General features: G+C 43.5%; 1 protein-coding gene across 1 annotated transcript in view; it reads right to left on the bottom strand.

The window, feature by feature from the left end:
* Positions 1-21,800, bottom strand: part of LOC105805796 (engulfment and cell motility protein 1) — a 265,488-nt gene that overhangs the window by 203,316 nt on the left and 40,372 nt on the right. The window contains exon 4 of the mRNA XM_012638750.1: positions 6,334-6,384. Within this exon, the coding sequence (XP_012494204.1) occupies positions 6,334-6,384 (51 nt within the window). The remainder of the gene's footprint in view (positions 1-6,333; positions 6,385-21,800) is intronic.

Below are 21,800 nucleotides of genomic sequence, written 5' to 3'. Positions count from 1 at the left end.
CAGCAACAAAAAAAAAACAGCCAAGGTTCTCGCCCTCCTGGGGCTTACCCACCTCAGCGTTGGAGGAGGATAATCAAAAAGAATTAGTATAGGCTGGGCGCAGTGGCTCACGGCTGTAATCCTAACACTCTGGGAGGCCGAGGCGGGCGGATTGTTTGAGCTCAGGAGTTCGAAACCAGCCTGAGCAAGAGCGAGACCCCGTCTCTACTAAAAATAGAAAGAAATTAATCGGACAACTAAAAATATATAGAAAAAATTAGCCGGGCATGGTGGCGCATGCCTGTAGTCCCAGCTACCTGGGAGGCTGAGGCAGTAGGATCGCTTGAGCCCAGGAGTGTGAGGTTGCTGTGAGCTAGGCTGACGCCACGGCACTCACTCTAGCCCGGTCAAAAAGAGTGAGACTGTGTCTCAAAAAAAAAAAAAAAAGAATTAGTATAAAAATTGAATATTCATAAGTTTTATAGCAAACCTAAAGTGGAGAGACTGTCATAGAGAGTGACTAGTGGCTTCTTTGCATGGGTTGGTTTTGAGGAACGAGCAACCTAAGGAAGTGACATTCATAAAGAGCTCCGATTGACAAGGAGGAGCCAACCACACTGTGGAGGAGGAACATTCTGGGCAGCACAAATGGTTAGTGCAAAAGCCCTTCAGGGAGGACAAGCCTGGCATGTCTGGAGGGAGAGACGGAGGACCATGTGTCTGGGGTGTGTAGGCAACGGGAGAGTGGGAGGAGGTGAGGATAGAAAAGCAGCAGGCCAGGTGGTCCAGAGAGCTCGTGAGCACGCAGAGCTAGAGCAATCCTGGGTGGTTATGTGCCTCCCTAAAGGATGCATTTAAATATCGGAGACACATGCGTGGTGCATTTGGAACATTTAAAATTGCGTTTATAGTCAAATGCTGGACACAATCACCATGTTCACCAATAGGACAATGGTGAAATACTCACGATATAGTCATAGGATGAAATATTCTATGGAATGAAAAATGAAACTTTTAGAGCATGTAAGATAGCACGGGAATATCCTCATGATGGATATTAAGAGAAACAGCCAGGATGCAAATACATCTTATTGTTTGTGGGGATGTGTGTCTTCTAGAAGGTAAACTCACCTGGCACCTAGAACAGTGCCTGGCATTTGCCAGGAGTTCAAAACAAATTTCACCAAATGAATGAATGAATAAATGAATACATACGTTCATGTACATACACATATGTACACATATTCATGTGTTTGCATGTAAATGACCAAAGAGGGCAAATCAAGATATGTCCTGTGGTTATTTGTGAACTGCATAATTTTCTTTGTAGCAAGCTTCATTTTTTTGAATTTTCCATAATGATTCTGCAATATTTTTATATTTGGGAGGAATGAATCAACATTATTTAAAAATAAGATAGCCTTAGTTCTGATTTTTCAAGCAATCAGACAAATCAAAAGAATCTAGCAGTTACGTGGATAACTGTATCAATGGTTAAGTTTTATTTTCTGGTACGGTTCTAAGGATAGGAAATGAGTTTCACTTTGGGTCACTCAAACAGCTCGATGTGGCTGCCTCATGTCCTGGATGGGAAAGGCTCACGGCCAGGCTGGAGGGAAGGAAACAGTCTGGGGCGGCTCGGTGGTGGCACAGTTAGGAGTACTGGTAGTGTGTGTGTCAAGTAGCTGACAGTTAAAGTTATCCCCAAGAAACTTCCGGCATAATTCTGGGTCCATGATGCCAATTAAAAAGTAGTCTAGAATGTCCTTAGGTTCAACGGTTTCACAGCTACTTTGAAATGTGTGTTCGATATGGCCCAGCAATCCAATTACGTTTTCCTGGAATGTTTGCTATGTCTCTCCAAAATGACTCCTTCACAACTTTTCTTCTCTCCTTAAACCTCCCCCAGCCCCTGCCGCTTCCTCCCCGGCACTGATGGTCCTGCCTCACATTTTACTGAGGAAATCAAAGCAATCAGCCAGGAGTTCCAGCCCACCTTCTTCTTCCTACTTCCAAGAGCACAGGCCACCAGCATCTTCACCCTGCAAGCTCTGCTTCCCCCTGGCACTGCGTACCAGGTGCCTTGTTTCCTACTAGAAGTCACCCCACTCCTCTGGCCTTCTCAGGTACTCTGCTTCAAAATTATCCCCTAACGGTATCATCAGGTTCTCTCTCTATAAGGGATCATTTTCACCTGCAAAAGTCTCCAATAGCTGCCATCTTAAAAAATAAATATCTTTTTTATTTTTTTTAGTTTCTCAACCCAGGAGAGAAAAATTGAATTGAAAAAATGAAAAATTAAGAAAATGTTAATGGTCTTATTGTTAAAATCTCTGACAACCTGAATCCACATAGTGACTGAGATAATATCATTTTTTTTAATCACCAGGGGGAACTATCCCCCAAAATCATTATGACAGGCCCTCTGACCGAGATAATTCCGATACTGGTTCCCTAAACAGAAGAGAGCAGAAAGGGAGGATTATGCTTAGAGCTGACAAAGCAACAGTAGGTATGTGATGAGCAGCTTTGGTTTCTGTGTGCACATGGGCAAAATGAAGAATAATGGGCAAGAATAATTCAGTTCATATATAAAAGGGCTCTTTAAAAATCTCATAGTCTGGAATACCGAAACGCTTTTAGCATAGGACATTGTGATTCATTTCTTATATACTACAATGACTTTATAATATTTATTTGTGTATTTATTTAATTAAAAATAATGCCAGCTCATGAGAAAGACGTATGTGAGTACTAGCAGAAGCTGTAAGATAAAAAAATAAAGTTAGCCCCATTTTAACATTTTCTTGTGGTATCCCTTGAGAAACATTTTTATCCTTTTATCAGCCTATATACTCCTTTCCATATTCATACCTGGCATCATTCTATACACAAAGTTCTGCAACCTGCTTTTGCACATAATGACATACTTCAAAGATCCTCTGTGACAGCACATATCACATTCGTATTAACAGCTGCACAATATTCTATGTCATGGAAATTACCTGTATTTACCAAGTCCCACCAATAGACACGTTACAGATTCCCACTTTTTGCTCACTAAAAACAATGATACACACAGCCATGCTTGGATGTGTGTGTGTGTCTGTGTCCTGTAGTGTTTTTGTGAGTCTATTTATGGGATAAATTCCAAGCAGTAGAATTGTTAAGACAATGTGTGTGTGTGTGTGTGTGTGTGTGTGTGTGTGTGTGTGTGTGTGTGTATAAACTTGGGTGGATACAGCTAAAGTGCCCTCCAAAGGGGCTATACCAATTTATACTTCTGACCCACACCCTGATTTTCTAAGAGTGTAGGTTTCCATCTTTTAAGAGAGAGGTTGAGGTTCTTTTCTTATATTTATAATTTTGGGGTTTTTTTCGCCTTATATTCCTTGTTCATAGCTTTTGGCAACCTGCCTTTTGGGGCAGTTTCTTTATCCATTCAGAACAGGTCCTACAAATTAAGGAATTGGCCCTGTATCATGTACTTGGCAATTTTTTCTTCTAATGTGCTGTTTTTGACTTTGTTTCTGGAATTTTTTTCAAACATAAAGGTTTTTTAGGGTGGTTTTTATTTTTTGGCAGTCAAATTTATTGATCTTTTTCTTTATGGCTTCCACAGGTTTTTTTTGTGTGTGTGTCCTACTTAGAAGGCTCTCCCCACTCTAAGACTATAAATATATTCATCATAAGCACTTTTTGAAACAAAAATTTCAGAAAAGTAATACAAACGGTCTGGCAATCCAAGCTGCTTCTGATGGGAACAATAATCAGAACTGATTTATAAATATGCTTTGTTCAAGCTGACCTGAGACTCGACTTCCACAGCTGTTGTTACCCTGGCAGGTAGAAAGAGACACCACTCGGCTGCACGGTCTGAAGCTCCCAAACCCTGAGCTGCTCTGAAGCTCACACACCTTTGCACACATTCTCTGGGTGTGCTCCTGGCTGTGTTTTTATGATACTGGGGAGATGGATAAAGGTACCACAGCACAAAGACACGCATGTTTAAGATGCCGCGAGGGAGACTGCCTAAGGATTTACTACGCAGCGGAGGACCGCCAGCCAAGTACAAGGGCTTTTACAAGAAAAACAGTGCAGGTTTTTTGTTCAGATCTTTTTGTATTAATACCTATTTCGCTACAAACAATCCAGAAAGGACCGTTCTGTGATAAAGGCAGACAGAAAACAAATTCATCAATCGACAGAAAGACCACCTTTGGCAGAGTGGAGGTAAAACTCACCACAGCCCACATTGCCTAACAAGGGAACTACACGCATGTGTGTGCATGTGCGTGTGTGTGCATGCGTGTGTCTGTTCATGCACATGTGTACCCACGTGGGTGTGGATATGTCCTTATGTGGCTGCAGGGAAAGTTCAGCTAAGGTAGATGGAGGGACTTTAAAAAGTAGTGTAACACCATTTGCTGTGTTCTTTATGGTACTCTAATACTTCCTAACAAACTTGACGGAGATAGTTTTTTTTTAACATATTTTTATCATGTATATAAAAAGTGAAAAGAAAGCATGTGTGACCCATATTTTTTGGTTAAATGCAAAATAATAAAAAACAATCTGTTATATTAGCACAGATGACCTTTAGAGATCCCAAATACCTCGCTTATAATTTCCCAATTCTAGACCCTGTGGCTATAGCCAAACCACAGGGTGATTGCTTAAAATGCAGATTTTAGGGCCCCATCCCCAGATACTGAAATCCAGCTCCTCGATAAAGGCCCAGACTCCAGCATTTGTAAAGTTCCACAACTGATCCAGGTTGGGAACCGCTACTCTTTGAAAAAATGTAAACCTGTCTCTTGTAGGTGGGCTCCCATTTTTTAACAGTGCCCTGTACACTGGCTTTCGATCTTTCCATTCATAGAGCTGGGAACGTGAGCATTGTTATCTGAAGAACACAAATTCCACCGTCCCTGATGACAAGTCATGCCAGGGTATTAGTATGGTCACTTGCAGATGCTGAGAAACTTCACCCTGCCCAACGCTAACCTTCTTTCAAAGAGCGACTCAGATTGGAAACTTTGTTCATGAACCCACAGCAATAAAAAAGAGCACTGAATCCTTAGCTGGGCCTTTCTGAGTCTAAGATGAAATAAGAGACAAGGTGTACTCTTTCTGCCCAGCACACAGATGAGTGCTTTTCGCAGAATAAATAGGAACCAAATGAAACGATGGTCTCTAAAGGTCAAATTAACATTAATTCATGCTGACTCAAGTAAGAATACCAATGCAAAGGCAGACAAAAACATCTCAGATCATCATGTAGCCACTGACAAATGAGTAAAAATTATAATTTCCATTAAGAGGCAGAGGAAGCAAGGAAGATAGTTCAGGCAACTCCAGGTGTGTGTTCAACTGAGCTCATCACGTTGTTTAGGTTTGAGATGGTACTGGGTAAAATGTTTAGGAGTTTTTAAGACTCTCTAATTTAATTTTCAGCAGTAAGGATTGGTGGTAGTCACAGTACCCGCAGTTTAGTTTTAGCCAGATGCTCTTCCCAATTTTTTTATTTATTTTTAGCCTACCACATGGCTTCAGTAGAAACTGAAAATGATAGTTAGACACAGTTTCCATCACTTACGCAGAGTGAAAATAGTAACACTTGGTGTATTTTGTGTAGATTATTTTTTAGGAAAGCAATAAAATGCACTGTGAAATGATATAGTTTAGATATGCTAATGTTACCACCCAAAGTGTCTACAAGCAAGTAGGAAAGAGCAAGAAAAGCTCCATCGTCAGCTACAATAGCCTAAAAATACTGCGGCATCTTAGCAGCTTTTATTCAGAATATTTTAAAGTTCTTTATCTAGAATCAGCTGTCAATGAAACAGTGTAAATGGGCAACATTTCTAAATGGTATTTTTATGAATTGTCTTAATAACTGACCGAAGCTAGAAAATGCTTAAATTCTCCTCTCTTTATCTCTTCCACACACGCACACATACACACACACTCTCTCTGACTTTACAGGGAAGTAACAGGCCGTCTTTGGTTTTGTCTGTTTGTTGTCTAGATTTGCTCAGATGGCAATAGGTGGACGTGTGGGCAGATGGGCAAAACCAATCAGCATAGCTGTAAGATGTGAATTATTGAGGTGACCACCCAACTTAAACCTTAAAGGTTTCACAGGTAACTAACTTGCTCTTAACCTGGAATAAAGTCTTTCTCTTTCATAATATGGCATTCCTGCTAATCCAGAATCTGCCTGCGAGGACATTCCAGAGACCTTCTGTTTTGCACTGAAGTCACCCTCAAAAATTAGTATCCCGTAATCACATATAGCAGAACTGGAGGGCAAAGAGTTTATTGGGAAGCTATAAACTAAGATTGACTTACTGGAGATGTGGTTAATCGAAGGATAGTGCCATTTTTTATTTCATTGCGATTCTGGAAAAGAAAACAAAAGTCTTTGTAAATCTTCAAGTAGAAGCTGGGTAAAGAAGAGAACAAAGGTAAATATAATCTAGTAGATACTCTATATAATAAGCATTCTTACAATTCAGTTTATTTCCACTTGAGTACTTTTCTTTTTTTTTTTTTTTTTGAGACAGGATTTCGCTCTGTTGGCTGGACTAGAGTGCAGTGGCATCATCATAGCTCACAGCAACCTCAAACTCCTGGGCTGAAACGAACCTCCTGCCTCAGCCTCCCGAGTAGCTGGGACTACAGGTGTGCACCACCACTCCCAGCTAACCACTCGAGTAATTTTTTAATTATTTCTATAAACAATGTTAACTTTCTATCAAGTCACTAACAACACTCAGCACAGAGAAAGTGAATATAAACCCAAAGAAAAGGGATATGGGGCCCCAAGAATAACAAACAGAAAAAGTGATTTTAAAAGGTTACCAAGGGCATATGACCCAGCAATTCCACTCCTACCTATATATTCAAGAGATTTGAAAACCTATTGCACAAAAAAATTGTGCACTGATATTCACCAAAACACTACCCATAATAATAACCAAAAAGTAGGAACAACCCACATGTCCATCTACTTAAGAATGGATAAACAAAATGTGGTAAATCCACCCCATGGAAAATTAGCAGGTCACAAACAGGAGTGAAGCACTGATACATGCTACAACACGGATGAGCCCCGAAATCATCACACTAAGCGAAACATGCCAGACACAAAGGCCGCATATTACATAATTCCATGTCTATGAAATGCCTAGAATAGGCAAATCAGTAGAAATAGGCATCGGATAAGTGGCTGCTAAGGCGGGGGGAGGGAGGAGATGGGAACAGCTGCTTAATGAGTCCAGCTTTTCTTTTGCGGTAATGCAAACGTTTTGGAACTAGATAGGTGACGGTTGCACCACACTGTAAATGTACCAAACGCCCCAAAGTGAACACCTTTAAAAGGTCTGTTTTTGTGGAGTATATCTCAATAAAGCTGTTAGTTCTTTAAGGTTATTAAGGAGCTTGGTTTCTTAACATTGGCTGGTTCCTTCTGCGTGACACCTTGAAGTTAAGAACAAACAGCATAAATGAGAAGACCTCAAATCGGTCTGTCTCCACTTGGCAAGTATATTTAAGGTGATTTTTTTGAAGCTGTCACTTAGCATCTTCGGCTTTGAAGGCAGAATTTCACTGGCAGTTTTACTGTCTTCCATTGCGGTACACAACGTGCTCAGTCTCCAGGAGGTGACCTTCTAGGACTTACCTTGGCTGCATCCCCTACCTGGAGCACTGAGGCCAGGAGGTTGATAAACGTACCTCGAGGATCACTCTCTCGCATAGTTTAAGACAAGCCACGAGCTGGAATTTGCTCAGGATGCAGCAGGCACACTGAGGTGGTGGGAAATTTCTCAGTCAGATGCCCAAGACACAGAAGATCGCTTGATCCCTCAACCAATTCTGGCTACTTATTGGACAATAAATTTTCCAAAAAATGTGCCTAAAAGGGGGCAGGCTTCAGGCCAGTACCCCTCCCAATGACGACTACATCTGAACATCTCACGTCAAGTGCAGGCAGGCCTGCAAACCCAACACAGCCGGATCCAAACCCTACGTGGTCAGTTCAGCCCAGCGCAGAGCAGGCCCAGACAACCCAGGCCACCTCTGGAGAAAGCCAGCTCCTTGTCACCGGGAATGTGCAAGTATGTGCTGACCGGCATTTGGCAGGTAGGTCGGGTACGAGAAGGAGAAATGAATCCAAGTCATTTTTAAAACCTTGTTTGAACTCTAAAATCCTATGACTTTACGAGAACTGAAGACGACGGCAAATACTAATTATAGAGTACTAAGAAAGCTGAATACACAGCATATGTCTTCTTCGCTCAGGTTAAACAAATCGAGAAAATAAGAGAAGGTGGAGAACAAAAATATCCTCTAAATGAGTGACTATGGAGAGCACGGCTCAGAGGGCCACCAGCAGACGTGCTGACTGAACCCTCTGGGCAGGGACACCCCGTTCAGGCAAGACTTAAGGCATGTTGCTTTCCAAGAGGGAAAAACGGCCCAGTTTGTTCTGCCCACATTTTCCAATCACACAGGGAGAGAGGCCCTGAGGGTATGTAGAGGCCAGGAGGGTTTAGAAATAATCTCTCCTCCTGGAAATTTGGAATTATGAAGAGGCATTCCCAATAATAGCAATAAACTAACAGTGATTGAAAGGCGCTGGACTGGGGTTTTTGGTTTTCATGCTTATTTAATCATCATAATAACTCTAAGCCCATGTTAAAGATTAGAAAGCAAAGCCACTGCGAGGATAAGTTATTTTCCCAACATTGTGGAGAAGTATAGGAGAAAAGACTGGAACCTTGGCAATCTGACATGAGAGGTAAGACCCAGATCCTGCATTTATCCTTAGAGGGGCTGGTTCATCAGTAGGTCAAACACACGAGAACACAGAAGTAAGACTGGCGTTAAGGAGTGCTCTGCAGATTCCCACGGCTTCCTCGCCGCACCCTGGGCTGTCTGTGGGTGCTGGGTGGAAAGAGGGCCAGGGGAAAGTAAGCGGTTGGCTTCGAAGCTTCCACATGGACTCCTGCGAGGTTCACTCCTTACTTTCTGGGACCCAAGCAAGATTGATTTGAAGAAAAGATCTTGAGAACTGTGTATTGCCCTGATTGTTTGAAACCAAAGCATTATTTTTATTTATTTTTCTTATTATTGTTTTTGTTAAAATAGAGACAGGGTCTCACTGTGTTGCCCAGGCTTGTCTCAAATTCCTGGACTTATGCAATCCTCCTGCCCTGGCCTCCCAAAGTGCTAGGATTACAGGCATGAGCCACCACATCCGGCCCTAAAGAATTATTAAAACCTCTGATAGAATCCTAGCCCTCTGGGAGGCCAAGGCGGGCAGATTGTTTGAGTTCAGGAGTTCGAGACGAGCCTGAGCAAGAGCAAGACCCCGTCTCTACTAAAAAAATAGAAAGAAATTAGCTGGACAACTAAAAATACATATACAAAAAATTAGCCGTGCATGGTGGCGCGTGCCTGTAGTCCCAGCTACTCAGGAGGCTGAGGCAGCAGGATCGCTTGAGCCCAGGAGTTTGAGGTTGCTGTGAGCTAGGCTGAAGCCATGGCACTCTAGCCTGGGCAACAGAGTGAGACTCTGTCTCAAAAAAAAAAAAAACCTCTGATAGAGCTGGGTTCAAATTCCTGCTGTGCTTTGTACCAGCTGTGCGGACTCAGTGCAAGCTACTTAGCCACTCTGACCTATGCTTTCCTTCCCTAAAGCGGGAGGAACAATGCATTGCTTAGAGAGGTGCGGAAAGAACAAGAGGTGACATATGCACTGTGTCTAGCCCAGAATTGGCTCAAGAATGGTAATGATTTCTGCTGTTCCAGAAAACGCCATCCCTTCTGCCTGTGCCTTCTCAGTCAACAGTTCATTCACCTTCTCTTACTTCCTTCCCCCATGTTTTATAATCAGTGTTTTGTATTTTGGAAGAAAAGGAGATATTTTCAAGAACTTCTAATATATGCATTAAAAGCTTTAAGGTCCTGACAGAAATGTAGATCAAACTCAGAGAGAGCAGCTTGGCAGACCTGCTTCTGAGACTATATTCTATCAGGAAAATCAACTGGATCATCCCTCTTTCACCATGTGCTGATGACACCTTTGGCTCTGTAAGAAAGGCCTAACTTGGGGCCGGGCACAGTGGCTCAGCCTATAATCCCAATGCTTTGGTTGTCCAAGGCCGGAACATCTCTTGAACCCAGCAGTTCAAGACCAACCTGGGCAGCATAGTGAGATCCTCCATCTCTATAAAAAATTTAAAAAAACAATAGCTGGGCATGGTGGTACACACCTGTAGTCCCAGCTACTCAGGAGGCTGAGGCAGGAGGATCGCTTGAGCCCAGGGTTTCAAGACTGCAGTGAGCTATGAGCACACACTGCACTCCAGCCTGGGTGACAGAGTAAGACCCCATCTCTTAGGAAAGAAAAAAAAGAAAGGCCTAACTTGGAATGCAAACTTCATTAGCAAAAGAAAAAGCCTGCCATTGCTCTGATTTCATAAATTCTACCCAGACAGAGTAGAGCATTGATTAAAAGCAATGGGACCACCTGGATTGAACATAAATTTACCTCCTACCTGAGAAACATGGTGCAAGTGGCATGGCTGTCCTCTGTCCCAGCCTCCTCATATGAAAAATGGGGAGTGCCTATTTCCTAAGGTTATTCTGAGACTAAATGAGATAACCCATTTAAAGTGCTCAGAGTAGTGCCCAGCACATTGCAAATGCTAAAAGTAAAATAAAATAAAATAAAAATTAATTAACTGTTTACCATTAAGGACAAAAATAACATCCTAAAAGCATATTTCTGTACCCTTATTTGTTTTTAGCTAGCCCCTACACATAACCTGGTAAATAAAAGTAATAGTGCAATCTGTGTTACTCGAAAGACACAAGCACATATCTAGCAGAATAAATATTAGCAAATGTGCCCCCCTTCTATAAGCAGACCAGTATGGCTAAGTAGGAATTTTGCCTTTAGCAGGCTGGGAGTCTCTCACTTTTTTATCCTACTCAGTTCTCTGTCTGTGTCAGAGAAGCATTCCTTGATACAGTCTTCCAAGCATCCAGTAAGCACTGTGTGTGTGTGTGTGTGTGTGTGTGTGTGTGTGTGTGTGTGTGTGATTTCACTTATTTATCTTGTTCACGGGCTGTCTCCTTCCACCCCCCCAGATGTCACCTCCATGAGAGCAGATGGTTTGCCACTACTATATCGCTCCTATCTAGAACAGTGGGACATCTCCAGCCTGGCACACGGCTGCCAGTCAAAAACTATCTGTTGAATAAATGGCTAAACCTCCTATATGCCAGGCCACAGATAAGGCACCACGTCAGATACAAAGTAAAACAGGATGAACTCCTGTCCTCTAGGAATTCAATAAAGTGAGAGAGACTGATGCGTAATAATTAAATTTGTACCATGGAAGAGTCGCGGGGGTGACTAGCACTGCATCGGTGTACATGTGTGAGGGGGACAGGGGAAGGGGATCAGGGTCTGCAGCAAAGGCTTTTAGTGGAAGTAACATTCTGGAAGGCCCACTCGGCATGAGCAGGATTTCCCAAGAGAGAGAGAAACAGCACATCTCAAAGCTCTGGGGCATGAAAGGACAAGACATCCTCACGGAACAGAGAAAAGTCCTGGGTGGTCGTGTAGAGCCTGAGGCACATGAAGAAAAGGAAGACAGGACACCCAAAAGGTAGACTGACCTTTAGCCATTTAAAAAGAAGGAGGGCAAGAGTAAGTAGGGTGAAAGTCTAGCCAGGGTCTGCTGTTAGTGAACGCATCCTCTCCTTGGAGGAGCCAGTGGGCAACATGGTAGGCATGTCTGTCCACAGCAGTAAGCAGAATCGCAAGGCTTGTGCTTTGGGGACAAGTGGTGTGTCCTGCTTCAAGAAAAAGGCAGCCAGGGCATGGGCACTGAGAACAGAAACCGTCTACCCCTCCCCCACGTTCACCTGGGCACGAGAACCCAAACCTCACACTGTCTACCGCAACAGCACTTTGTATTCTTCCTCTGGTTTCATCAGCATAACTTTATTCTTTCAGAAGTCTCCTGTCCAGGCAAATGGCATGACTGCTCCTTGTAAGAAATCCCTGAACGGCCCAGAAACTCTTAAATGGAAAACATCAGTTGTTTTCACCTTAAGAGTCCCTAACCTTTCTGCTCTTCCACCAATCCTGGCCTGTTGTATCATGACCCCATACACGCTCTGAAAGACCGACCCGCCTAAATCAAACTTCCAATTCTCAATACATTCTGACTTTACTTTCTATAATAGTCTTTTTTTTCTTTTTTTTTGATGCTCTTTTTGATGTATCAACCTGACTAGGCTACAGTCCCCAGTTATTCAAACACTAATCTAGGTGTTGCTGTGAAGGTTTTTGCAGATGTGATGAAAGTCCACAATCAGTTGACTTTTAGTAAGGGAGATTATCCCAGGTAATCTGAGTGAGTCTGATTCAACAACTTGAAAGGCCTTAAAGACAGAGCAGAGGGTTTCTTGAAGAGGAACAAATTCTAACTGTGGATAGCAGATTCAGTCAGCGCCCTGGAGTTTCAGCCTGCCCTGTGGTTTTGGGTTTGCCTAGCCAGCCCCCATAATCACGTAAGGCAACTCCCGGTCATACATCTCTACCTAGATATCTCCTATTGTTGCTGCATCTCTAATGGGACTCCGACTGATATGCCTCTGCCTGAGACACCGCCAAAGCTTTGCAAGGTGATGCTCTTCTTTGTGACAGTGGGCGAGAAACCTGTCAGCTTTGTCTCATCAACAAGTGATGTTGGTAACACTTGGAACCAGCTTTCAATAGGGCTAATCCAAGCAGTATTCAACTAAAGCAGGGTCACCTTTTTTAGGTTGGACAAGGAACATCATTAAATAACATATAAATGTATGAGGGGAAGGAAAAAAATGAGCCAACACCACCTTCCCCTACCCCAAATGGGGAAAATAATTCTCCAAAAATGAAGAATATAAGAATATATTCATCAACAGAAACTGCCACCTGCTCTCTCTCTGGGAAATTAGTCTTTTTTGGGGGCGGGGGGGCAGTTGAGAGACAGGGTCTAGCTCTGTCTCCTAGGCTGGAGTTAAGTGACATCATCATAGCTCACTGCTGTCATAGTTCGCTTCAAACCCTTGGGCTCAAGCGATCCTTCTGCCTCAGCTTCCCAAGTAGCTGGGACTATAGGTGGACCACACCACACGTGGCTAATTTTTTTTTTCATTTTTTGTAGAGACGGGGTCTCGCTATGTTGCCCAGGTTGGTCTCGAACTCCTGGCCACAAGCGATCATCTTGTCTCAGCCTCCCGAGAGGCTGGGATTAGGAAATGAGTCTTCAATCTTCCATTTTTCCTATAATCTTCAGACCACTGGCTATAGAATCACCATGGGTGAGTATAAAAACGCAGATTTCTGGGTCTCTCCCTCCACAGCCACTGAATCAGGGGCCTGGGATGCTGCCTTGTCACTACAATCCCAGGTAATTCTGATGCCAAATGAAGTTTAGGATCATCACAGTCTAAACTTTTTTAAGACTACTCAGCACATTTGGAACAAGTATTTTGAATTTCAAGGTAATAAAGTCCGAGGCAAACAAAACGAATGCCAGCTCCTCAAAAATGAAAAGGAGGAAAGCAGCAGAAAGAACATTTCTGCAGGGAAATATCCTGACTGCACACAATGTACGCGGAGATGACAGTGGCCCAGTGACAGCCAGCCAAAGCCCTGCTGTCATATTTACTCACAGCCAGCAGTTCCAGACTGTACTAGCCCCTGACATTCACAGGCGTCTCAATAGGGTGCCTTTGTGTTTCTGCACAGAACTAGCTCATCGACTCGGCCTCTGTGTGGACTGGATAATAAGCTCCTGCAGAAAAATGTTATTGTTGTCATACGTTTCCCTCTGAAATGCGCCTGTCTCAGTATGCCAACTTTCTACTTAGTTAGACAAATTAAGAATTATTGCCTGGTCAAAAATCCCGATTCTCCTGCCCTTCCTGTTATTTACCCAGAACAACAAGAGGTCCCGGGGGGAGGGGCGCTGGGCATCCCGTGTCCAGGCCCCTGAGCGGGCAGGCAGCTCCAGAATCCTCCCGACTAGCTCTCTCCTCTCTCTCTCCATCCCTGTCTGTGTCTGCCTCTCTCTCCAGACGTGAGGAGGCCTTTATAGTGGATTCATGACCACAAAATACTGCTGTTCTTCAGATCCATTCCTTAATCATTGCAAAGACTGATTTTGCCTGGAAACCTGATCCTTGTTGTCCATGGTGTGTCCAATGGCTTAATCTCCACATCTTCAGGCTAATGAAACAATGGAGGGCAGTGCATGCCAAGCTGGTTGCTAGGTTACCGAGCAATGCCTCTACACAGAGGACTCCAGATCTGACAGCTACAGACGTACGTCAGAAACAACCGATCATAAAATCCGAACCTCCCAAACACAGGGAAAAAAGGCGAAGAGGTGGGAGTGAGGACGAGGATAAGGAGGAAAAGGGGCAACTGTTGTCAATGCCCACAACTGATGTCCTGGCATTCCCAGGGCCACTCACACCAGGGACACGCCCACCCCCTCGTTACAGCCGTAGCATTCTATCTCCACCCATTAATTGAAAGGTTTGTGGTTTGACTTCTTTTCTCCTTTTTTTTTCACGCCCCTGACTGGATTCTAGTTTCAGTTGTTTTGTTTTGTTTTTTTCCCACAAATCATTTTTCACTTTCATAGCACCCAGATATCCGGGGCCCAATTTCCAAAGCCAAGAAAAGAAAGAACAAAGACAGGTATTAAGAGTTATCTATTAACTACCAATTTGTGGTCTGTAAACACAGAACGTGAAGGTGGAGGGCCTGTTCCACAACAAATGGTTTGCTCTCTTCCTATCTGTAATAAGATCTGGGTCAGCAGGAACAGAGAGAAACGAAGTGGGACAGCTCCCAGGAGCCCAGGGAGTCTGCCAGGACATGGCGGGCCCAGGCGGAAGGACAGAAGGGGACTGCCTGACCCCTTCAGAGTTTTAGTCAAGGACTTGTGGAAGGTAGAGATAAAAGGCGATATGTTTTTCTGGAGATGATAGACCTACTTCACAGGAGCAGGCACTATTAGATGTCCACTATTGCTAAAGAAAAGAAGCCCCCTGTTGACAGGCAGGGACGCTGCTGCCTCTGTGGCCAGCTCCACAAGGCAGGAGCAAGCACACACCCACTTTCACCTGGTGTCCATGCCCAGGACCAAAAGCTCAGGGTAGAACCCAATTCATGTCCACGTCCCTCTAGCACTCTAGGAATGTACTGACTCTATACCGGAAGGTAACTATATAGATGGGAGTCTTGGGCTTGGCCTTGAAGTAAGTGTAGGCTGTCCCCTTAAGCACAGAAGCTGAGGGCGACGAGCTCGGCCTCCCAGTCAGAGGGGCAGCACCAGCAAAGGCACAGTGTGAGCATCAGGGGAGGGGGACGTGCATTAATAACATCTCTCTCACGACAGGTCTGTGCCAGGAGGACAATGAGAGGGTGAGGATGATGGGGCGACAGTCATCCGGTCATCTGGGAGGGGCAGTGGACTGGGAGGAAAGAAGCCCCAGGTTGGGCCTGGGCCAGCCAACTTCCCATGTGGCCTTGGGCAAGTCAATTTGCTTCAGTTTCTCGTCCACAGAACGGAGGCAATGGCCTCAGCGCCAATGGCCAATTCTCTCCTCTTCTTTTCATTTGCAGTACCATAAACAAAGAGAAAACACTTAACGCTTCTGAGCAAGACTGCTGATACAATGCAAGGGATGTTTTGGGGAAATGAATGTGTGGGTGGCAGTGAATGGGAGGGGAGGGGAGCGAGTTCAGGCGACTGAGCCAGGTGAGAGACGCTCCCATCGTGGCAGTGCTGGGGGCTTATTAACCCAGCTGCAGGGTCCAACCCGGAACTGCTGGCTCTGAGCACATCCCAGCCTCAGGGTTAACAACCCAGTAGATGAAGCCAAGATCCAAAAATCTCATACGTAGTGAGTTCTGTGACAAAGATACATGTGTCTTTCCTCCCATACCTAGCATGAAAGAGAATCAGCAGGAACACATTTTTGGGGGATGATTTTGTAATGTATAACAAGGACCTTAAAAATGTTCACGCCCAAATTTATTTTAGAGAAACACCAGAGATGCAGGCATGTCTGACACCATGTGCACTGCAGGACTGTTACAGCAGAGACAAAACTAAAAGCAAACCCACGTATCCCAGTTGTTCATTTATTCCTTCACCTCAAAACCCATTGCCGGCCCGGCTTTGTGACACTGGAGCTGGATCCTGCAGGCCTTTCCGCTTTGCCAGCTGGGGCCATGTGACACTGCTCCGATAGAGGGCACCGGAGTGATTCCACCCAGGGACAGGAAGGCAGTTCCCTTCCAGATCCACTCTTATTCCATGTGGAAGCCTTAGGGCCCCCTGCACCCCTAACCTCTGCTCTCCCTACCAGGGGTCCCTTCTAAGCAGCTCTGCCTACCCGACCTCCCGGCGACAGGGCCACTTCTGTGGTCCAGCCAAGCTTCTTTCCCCCGACCAGCATCTGCACCACCGCCAGTGGACGGTGAAGTCCCTGAGGAAGCTACACCCTTTTTGAAGAGCCTTGGGAGAGGCGTGATGCTCATCCTTGGTCTTTAGTTCCTAACCTGCCCACTATTCCTCAGACTGGAGGCCACAGTCACTTTTCTGCAACCGCTTCTTCTAGACCCGTGAGAGTCCCCTTTTGCCCCTCTACTCACAGTTAACCAGCTTCTACTAATTGCCAAGCCTTTAAATTGAATTTTCCCTGTTTAAATAACGGCATGGTTTCTGTATCCTGATTGGACTCTCACTGATATACAAAGTCTTGCAAATGTCCCCTAATAAGAAGAAAAATTTAAATAAATTATGATAAAGCAGGCTAATGATATATAACATAGCCATCAATGTGCTGCTATAAAAGAATGTTCAATAATATGAGAACCTGGAACATTGTACGGTGAAGTGAGAAAAGTAGGTTACAAAATAGCATTGAAGCAGGAGTCCTAATGGGTAGAATATAACGTGCGTGTGTGCACTGAGAAACGCAGGTGCCCGTGTGGATAATCCCATTACCATGATAGTCACTTGCAACATGGAAAAGAAGGGAAAAGAGCTGGAAAGATGCCTGATACTGTGGGTATTTGCCCAGCCCAGCTAATGAGGATTGCCTACGCTTCGAGGGGAGAAAGCAACCTCCCTGGGTTTGGACAGAAGGGACCTGCACAAGCTGAGTGAACCACACCAAATAGCCTCATTTTTCCATCCACTTGAGATAGAGACCCTCCCGCTGCCATCAGTTTTAACCTACCCCTTAATCAAATGACATGTGCAAATGTTTAAACCTGGGTTGCAATGGGCAAGTTAGAGCCTGTGGTCTCAGAAAGCCATAAAGTGCTGGAGACAAGAGCTGCACTTACAGGAAAGAAGCTCGTGCTTGCAGAAAGCATTTTTAAAGGGCCATTCCATTGGCAGGGATCACGAAAGCTGCTACTACAGCTGGGAAAATACCAACTCCAGGGCCTGTTTTAGGCAAAACGATACAAACAATGGCCTGTGGAGAGAGGACAGATATAAACCTTTATAGCCAGGAGCTATGAAATGAAGTGGACAGAAACACCAGGGAGGGAGGAGTGCTGAGCTTGGTAGTGTCACATGGCATCCTGAACACAACCTGCCGTGGTGTGAGTCACCCAGAGGCCGGTGTCACATGGGCCTGATTCAAACCTTGGCTTCACCACTAACAGCTTTGTCACCCGGGCATTTGGCAGAGCCCCTGGCACACAGCAGGTGCTCAGTAAATATAAGATGAAGGAGTACATGGGCATGACAAGGTCTCTGGGCCTCCCTTCCCTCACTGTTATTGAAGACAATCATACCTACAACCAAGTGTCATTGTGGGGATTAAACTGAACGGTGCTAATACAGCCTCTACCTGGTACACTCAGTAAATGTGTAAGGAATCAACATATCATTCATAAAAAAAAGAGGCAGTTTCAGTACCAGATACCAAAAGTAATGGAAAATCTGCCAAAGAAGGGGGAAGAGAAAATTAAGCAGAGGAAATAAGTACAAGTCAACTCAATCCATTTGGTGTTCCCAGCTGAGACACTGTAGCATAGGGATTCTTTTTCATTTTTTTCCTGGTCATGGATGTCTTGGCAGTCTGGTGAAGCCTATGGATCTATTCTCTGAATAGTGTTTTTAAATGCACAAAATAAAATACATAGGCTTGCAAAGAAACCAAACAGCTATCCAAATACTTTTAAAATTGTATCATAGTAATACATATGCTGCTTTATCAATGCAGGTGTCAGCAAACTTTTTCCAGAAAGAGACAGACAGTAAGTATTTTAAAGCACTGCAGGGTAGAACATCTCTGTTGCAATTGTGATATCTAAATAAATAGGTATGGCTATGTTTTAATAAATTTTAGGTACAAAAACAGGTGGTAGCTTGGATTTGGTCCACAGGCTATCACTGACGACCCCTGTATTAATACATGAAATAACAAGATATATTTAAGTTCTAATAACTACCATAACTTCTAATTAGGTGCAATGATCATAAAGGACATTTTGGAGATAACTGTAATAACAGCAATAAATGGAAATATTTCCAATTTCTACTGGTAACAAAGGCACAAATGGTATACTTTCATTGCTTGTTGCCTATGTTTGTGATTAAAGTAATGAAAGATTTACATTTTTCATACAGTCATAACTTTCTTCCAATATAAGTTCATGAACCCCAGGTTATAACACTGGCTTTTCATCATACTTAGAAGAAAATCCAAATCCCTGCCCTGGTTTAGATGACTCAGCCTGATGTAGCCCTGGCCAACATCTACAGTCATATCTGGTCCCCCCTCCTTCCCCCAGCTCACTCTCCTGTCCCCTTTTGTTCCCCAATGCACCGAACTCTTTCATGCTTCAAGGCTTTTGTACTGGCTGTTCCTTTTCCTGCAATGCTATGATCTGGCTCCTTGTCATCCTCAAGTTTCGGCTTAAATGTCACCTCTTTAGAGAGACATTCCCTGACGCCTTACAGCGATCTTGACAAAGGCCCAGAGGTGGACGTCCAGAGCCTTGCAGGGAGATGCCCATTGCCCCAAGTTGGCACAACCACAGTGTGAAGACCCAGAACCCAGACATTAACCTTGGTTAGCACAAATCCTGAGAGCAGAAGTCATGCCTTAGTTGGTGTATAAGTTTGTTTCTCAGGACTCACATGGTTGGAGGATTAAGGGCCTTAAGCCCCAAATTCTGGAAACCATGTCCACCCACCCGGAGCCCTGTTTCATTGATATCTGGTTGTTTGTAAACTTGAACCCAGCCAGGTCATATTTCTGGCCCTTTCTTGAACCTATATTCCACGGCTGGGCTAACAGACTAAGCCAAAATTGCAATACCCACCATGCTCTGCCCCCATGTCTTTTTGGGGTGTTTCTCCTAACCTATTTATTTTCTTCATAGCACTTACTCCAATCTAAAAATAAATACCTTGTTCATTTTCTAAAAATTTCCTGTCTATGTCCACACCCACGAGAACATATGCTCAAAAAGAACGGGCATCTTCATGCTTTGTTCATCACTAGTGCCTAGAATGGTGCCTGGTATATAAGATGTGTTCAATAAATGCTTTTTGAATGAATGGAATGGACATACTCATAACAGAGCCTGGAACAAACATCAAAATATGTCTATGAACTAAAGCTAATTGGCCACTTGAGCCTTCAAAGACAGAAAAATAGTTCCCCCCTTCCTTCCACAATGCAAATAAATCTCAATCCATTTTTCTTTTTCTGTCACCTTCAGTGAGTGGATACTTATTTCATATCTACTATGAGGCACATATATATCATTAAGCATTTTTTTAAAAAAAGAGAGAATTGAGACGTATTTGCTCACCTTCCACTACCAATCCATGTGTCTGCAATGAGTCCCAGAGAGAAAGGAACCATCTTCCATGAGAGCGTACGCCGAAGCCACAGCACCCAGCGGCCCTAACACTGACGCAGAGCTACAAACAGCCCCAGACATCTACACCTACTGTGCTCTGAGGCTCAAAACGCTGCCCAGAACCATTCCCAGAAATTCACCTGCTCCAGCCCTCAGGAGGCCAGAAAGACACCCTGGACAAAAGGATATGAACTAACAGCTGGAAACACATGAGCCCACAGCACACATCAGAGAAAGATGGGCTCACACTTTTTGAGCCAGGAGTAAAATTAGAATTTAAGGAGACTTTACCAAAGGAGATACTAGGGAAGCTAGACGTTAAAAGGAGAGAGTTAGACAGTCCAAATGTTAAAAGTATTAAAAACTCATCTGCATCTTAGCTCACTGCATTAGCTTTTCTCCTCCTTTTTCCTGACCTTGTCTCCAGACTTGTCCAACTTTTGGGGAGACCAACCCTACATAGGGCTAAGCATAAGGAAGGCGGTGAGCAATTTAGAAACCACAGTCATTCAGTTAAGATGTGTGTTTTCCTTAAGAGCTGATTCAAAGATAACGGCCAGAGAAAGCATTTATTTTATGGACTTACTCTCTGCCATGAATGTGCCTATCCAGATGAATTAATTAATTGGTATTAAGAGACATATATTGGGTGAATTAAATGACTCTTTCACATAAAGGCATTATTATAATGAGATTTCTGTTTTTTACTATTAAAATAATTCTGCTAAACAAAATGCACACATTAGAGAACCATCAGCTGATTTAAAAGGAAAGGCTCTTGGCAAAAGGTAAAGACATAGATAAAACTAAGCTCAAATCCAGGATATATCACTAGTCATATACAACCATATTCAAGTTGCTTAATCTCTCTGATATTTAACTTTGTTAATCTTTACAAAGAGGGAAATATACTGATAAATATATCTCAGTGTATTTGTGGAAATTAATTAAGCTCAACAGAATTTTGTGTACATAGAAAATATTCAATAAATGTTATGTAAATAGCTATCACCAATGGAAGTGCTTAAGAACAGATAAGATTTATGATTGGTACAAAATTCTGAGGTACCCATACACACATCTTACTAAATATACATAAGAGCTTCAAGGAGAAAATGATAAAGCTTTATTGAAAAATATTAAAGAACATTCTAATAAATGGAAAGATATATAGTTTGCATGGATGGGATAGTCAATATCATAAAAAAAGCAATTTTCTCAAAAAATTAATCCATAAATTAAATTTAATTTGAATCAAAATCCTAATGGGATCTGACAAGCAGATGCTAAAATTCATACGGCAGAGTAAAAGACAGACTAGGCAGGGTGATTTTGATGATGAACAGGAAGCAGGAAGGGAAAAGGAAGAGGAAGAAGAAGAAAAAGAGGAGAAGGAGGAAAAAGGAGGGAGGAAGAACAACAACAATAGCAAGAATATGCAGAATAAAAAGGCTTTGGGAGGTCGAGGCAAGAGGATCGCTTGAGGCCAGGAGTTCAAGAGCATCCTGGGCAACCTAGCAAGACCCCATCTTCACAAAAAGTTTTATTTTTTAATTAGCAAGGCATGGTGGCCCATGCCCATAATGGTCCCAGCTGTTCAGGAGGCTGAGGCAGTAGGACTGCTTGAGCTCTGGAGTTTGAGGTTACAGTGAGCTATGATGATGCCACTGCACACCAGCATGGGCAACAGAGTGAGACCTGGACTCAAGAAAAAAAAAGAGAAGAAGAAGAGAAAGAAGGGACAGAGATTCGTTCCACTAGATATCAAGTCTTGTTACTAAGTTGGAAGCAAGCAAAGCTGCACGGTAATGGAACAAAATAGAGAGCCACACAGACAAAA

Source organism: Propithecus coquereli, unplaced genomic scaffold (assembly GCF_000956105.1).
Source record: "Propithecus coquereli isolate 6110/MARCELLA unplaced genomic scaffold, Pcoq_1.0 Scaffold134, whole genome shotgun sequence".
In the NCBI taxonomy this organism is placed as follows: Eukaryota; Metazoa; Chordata; class Mammalia; order Primates; family Indriidae; genus Propithecus; species Propithecus coquereli.
Note: the sequence above shows the minus strand (reverse complement) of the source record. Positions and strands in the feature narration are given on the sequence as shown.